We start from the raw sequence: 3,865 nt of genomic DNA on the forward strand, positions 1-3,865 counted from the left end.
AAAAAAAAAAAACCCAGCTTGTTTATTGTAAAAGTCATGGATGTTCATGTTCCAGCTGATTGTGGATTTTTTAATTATTTATTTCCAGCTCGGAGCCGTCATCCTACGCCCGACAGCTGAACCTGCCTCAGTCCAGAGAGCGAGGAGGAAGAGCGCTGAAGAGAAAACGCAGCCCCAGCCCCTCGCAGTCAGCCAGGTGAAGACTGGGCCGGCTCAGAACTGCTCCATTTATTCTGCAGGATTCAGCCATTCACTTTAAATATCCAGGGCAAAACTTGATTTTGTTGTTGATCTTTGATTAACAAAGAGAAATATCACAAATTAAATTTATTTTTAAGCTTTTCTTTAACAAATTCATCACAGTTCTTCACACCAAAGAAAACAAAAACTGGTAAATGTGCAAATGTGTGGGAAAAAGTGACAGAAATAAAATAGTTTGAAGCTAGAATCAGGAAGTTGTTACTTTTTAAAAGCTCAGAGAAAAAGCTTGAATTCCCTGATGTTTTGTTTTTGCTGCAGCTGCACTCAGACACGAGCACAATCACCTGCTGAGAAAATGGAGGGTAATAAACTAGCAGAGCCACAGCTGACGACCTCTACAGACCCTCCCGAGACCCGGTCCGCCCTCTCCAGAGACGAGGGCCGGCTCAGGACCTGGTGGATGACAGATGATCCTGAGCGAGACCCTGGACAAAGATCCGAACTCTCCTCGCCCCGTCGCTCACGTCGGGATTTCAGTGCTGTTCCTTTGCCAGATTTGGGCTCCGGACACCCCAGCCACATGGCCCCCCCGGACCCCTCAGTGCTGCCCGGGGCCCTGGCTGTCGGGGTCTGTGACGTCGCCGCCTGGAGGCATAGAATCAACCTGCGCAAGGTGAAGATGTCTGCGAAGGAGGAGAGGAGGGAGGAGAGAAGGCGGCGGTGGGACGTAAACAAGGACAGAGAGGTAAAACTACCACTAAACTAAATAAATCATGTTGTAACGGATCACCTTGAGTTTTTTTATTTTTAAGGTCCGACGGTGCAGGAACTGGGCCGAGTATCACGAGCTGCTGGCGAGGCGGCAGGCGAGGCGTCGGGGCCGACCCCATCACTTATGGAACCGGGAGGTTAAACCTCTACACGACCCCACTCAGCCCATCTCCACAGGTGAGCCCCGCCCACGTCTGAAAGTGAAATAATTTAAATATGACATAAATAATGTTTGTTTTTTCCCTTCAGCCGAGCTGCTGGAGAAAATCAGTGTGATTAAACCGACACATTTAATGGAGGGAGCGTCCAGGTACTGTTTGTTTTGTGTTAAACATTGCTGGGTTGCATCATGTGACCCGGGTGAGGCGGGAAATTCAAATGGGTGGCAGGAAGTGATTTGCTCCGGTTCAAAACAGTGAAATTGATCACAGCAAGTACTCTGAATGTTCTCGTGCAGATGACATATCACAAAAAAATCTGTGTACATTTAAGATCTGATCCATAATGTGTTAATAAAAAAGACTTGTCATATAATCTGGAGGATTTACCGGCGTTGAGGCGATCAGCATAAACTACCTGGTGCTGCAGAGCTCGTATTATACGACGACCCAGATGAAAGCTTTCAAAAGCCTCAAAGCTACAATTATTTAGTTTCAGGTTGGGTCAAATATTTAGGATCCAAAGAAGCTTTAAATGCCGACTTGTTTCTGCCCCGGTGAGCAGTGACTTGTGTTATTTTAGGTAATTAGCCTATTGAAGAAATTTATTAGTCAGATTAGGTACTGATTTTAAAAGCACTACACCATTTTCTTAGGCTTCCTTTTTAAGTATTGACTGTTTTAATCCAATGTTTAACTTTTGTTATGTCTGGATTAAAACAGTTTAGATACATGCCCGAAACATTTTTACAACACATAAAAAAAACGTTAATCAAACATAAGGACAGGTTTTTTGTCTGAGTGCCTGCGATTCAGCCGCAGGCCAGTAGTGGGCGCACCAGGCACTGAAGACACTGTATAAAACGACTGGAAGTTCTGGTTTCAGGCAGCGCAACTTGGTTTCTTCACTCGGGAGCAATAAAGCTTCTTTCGTAACCAGATCTGGGTTGTATGGTTCCACTTCGTTTTACATTTTAATCTATTCAATATTTTGTGGTTTTGTCTCGATTCCAGTTTAACGAACACTAAATTTTCTTACACTATGATAGTAATGCTATAGCTAACGCTAACAACGAGTTAACCCCTGATATTTCTATGTGCTTGGATCTACTTGCAAATAATTTATTTAGCTTCTGAACTGATCACCTGCTGCACTTGGACAACCTAAAAAAAGTAAAGTAAAAGTAAAGTAAAGTAAGAGTACAGCTTTTAGCTGTAGATTGTTGATCCACTTTTGTCATCTTTTTTCTGACACACTACTTTCAGAACCAAAAAAACCTTTTATCTTTGTCCAAATTAGAGCAGCTGCAACAACCGTATACGGCACATAATTTAGACATTTTGATGCTGAATCAACAGAAGGAAACAGAGCTGCATTTACTTCCACAGGATTCAGGATTCACTTATTGTCATATGCAGGTTAACAAGAGTCAACAATGCAATGAAATTCTTAGGATGAGATGAAATCCTTCGACTCGCTATAAAGAATAAAAATAAAGACAATACAGAATACAAAATTCAGTTTGCAGTAGATGCACAAAGAGTAAATAAACAAAAATTTGGGGTAATATATACAGTGTAAAGTCAAAATGTCGAAGAGCAAACAATAACTAAATAGCAAAGAAAACAACAACAAAATTTGGGTAACAGAAATAACAGAACAGTGCAGGCAGGGTGCAAAACATATACTGTATACATATGGTATTTCACCAATGATAGTGGTGGTTATGATATACATATGATATCCTGCCCTACTAAACGTAYTCTGAAACAGCTAAGATCTGATATATTTCTTTTTAGAACACGTGTCGTTTCTTTCAGAGGTTGTTGATGTAAAAATGTGAAGCGTGCGCGACGTGCAGCTCAGCAGCTTCACATCATCCCGTATTTGAAAACAAACAAGCAGCTTTACTTTCTGCTCTCTGTAATTAGACGACGCCAGCCCTGAGTCACCTCTGAGAGGAGAGGATAAATCAGAGGCCGGCTCGTCTCGCTGCTGTCACAGTTTACGATCTTTAATTTCCAAAGCCATAAAGAGCGGGCRCGGGTGTTTAGTCACCGCCTCGCTGTGCGCCCGGACGCTCCGGCAGATGAATTGTGCTCTGACGGAGAGCTCATTGTTCAGGAGAAACTGATGTCCTTTGTCTGCTCAGGTTAAAAGGTTCAGATGAGTGGAGGATTTGTTTCAATGTTTATCAGCCCGACTCCGTTTCCAACTTCAAGAAGAGCAGCCCGGGCCAACCGTACACCCGCATGTGTGTTTGCAGGTAAACTACGTCGCCCTTGACCTTTGTTTACTCAGGATTCACTTACAGGAAAACAGTGCAATTAAAAGATTAATGTACTCAGAATTCATCTTGTCATCTTAAAGTGATCCATGATTAGTTGTAACATTAGACTTTATTAAATAAACATATATTTTAACTGTAAAATAAAGACTGTAAAATACTGTAGGCTGTTTAGTTTTTATAATTTCAAACTAAATTTTAAAAAATATATTACACGGACGGGGCCATTTTATTTACAGGCAAAGCATTCTGGGTAAATGATGACGTGGATAGGTCCTCGGTGAGAGGCTGCTAGCGAGCTATATCCACCCTGAAGGTTAATCTTGGACAATATCTGATGATTGGCTCTTTAAAATGAAACCAGAGAGCGTTGACAGAGAGAAGGTAGAAATGACTCAGCCTGTAACTGAAAATATGGATGGAGGACCTCAGTTTAGCTTATTTGTT

At 42.0% G+C, this 3,865-nt stretch overlaps 1 protein-coding gene across 1 annotated transcript in view; it reads left to right on the forward strand.

Annotated features, from left to right (window-relative positions):
- tsen54 (TSEN54 tRNA splicing endonuclease subunit) overlaps positions 1–3,865 on the forward strand; it is an 18,105-nt gene that overhangs the window by 13,148 nt on the left and 1,092 nt on the right. The window contains exons 8-12 of the mRNA XM_014010258.1: positions 82–196; positions 520–946; positions 1,014–1,149; positions 1,222–1,282; positions 3,284–3,397. Coding sequence (XP_013865712.1) covers positions 82–196; positions 520–946; positions 1,014–1,149; positions 1,222–1,282; positions 3,284–3,397 — 853 coding nt within the window. The remainder of the gene's footprint in view (positions 1–81; positions 197–519; positions 947–1,013; positions 1,150–1,221; positions 1,283–3,283; positions 3,398–3,865) is intronic.

This window comes from Austrofundulus limnaeus, unplaced genomic scaffold, assembly GCF_001266775.1.
Source record: "Austrofundulus limnaeus strain Quisiro unplaced genomic scaffold, Austrofundulus_limnaeus-1.0 Scaffold67, whole genome shotgun sequence".
Lineage (NCBI taxonomy): Eukaryota > Metazoa > Chordata > Actinopteri > Cyprinodontiformes > Rivulidae > Austrofundulus > Austrofundulus limnaeus.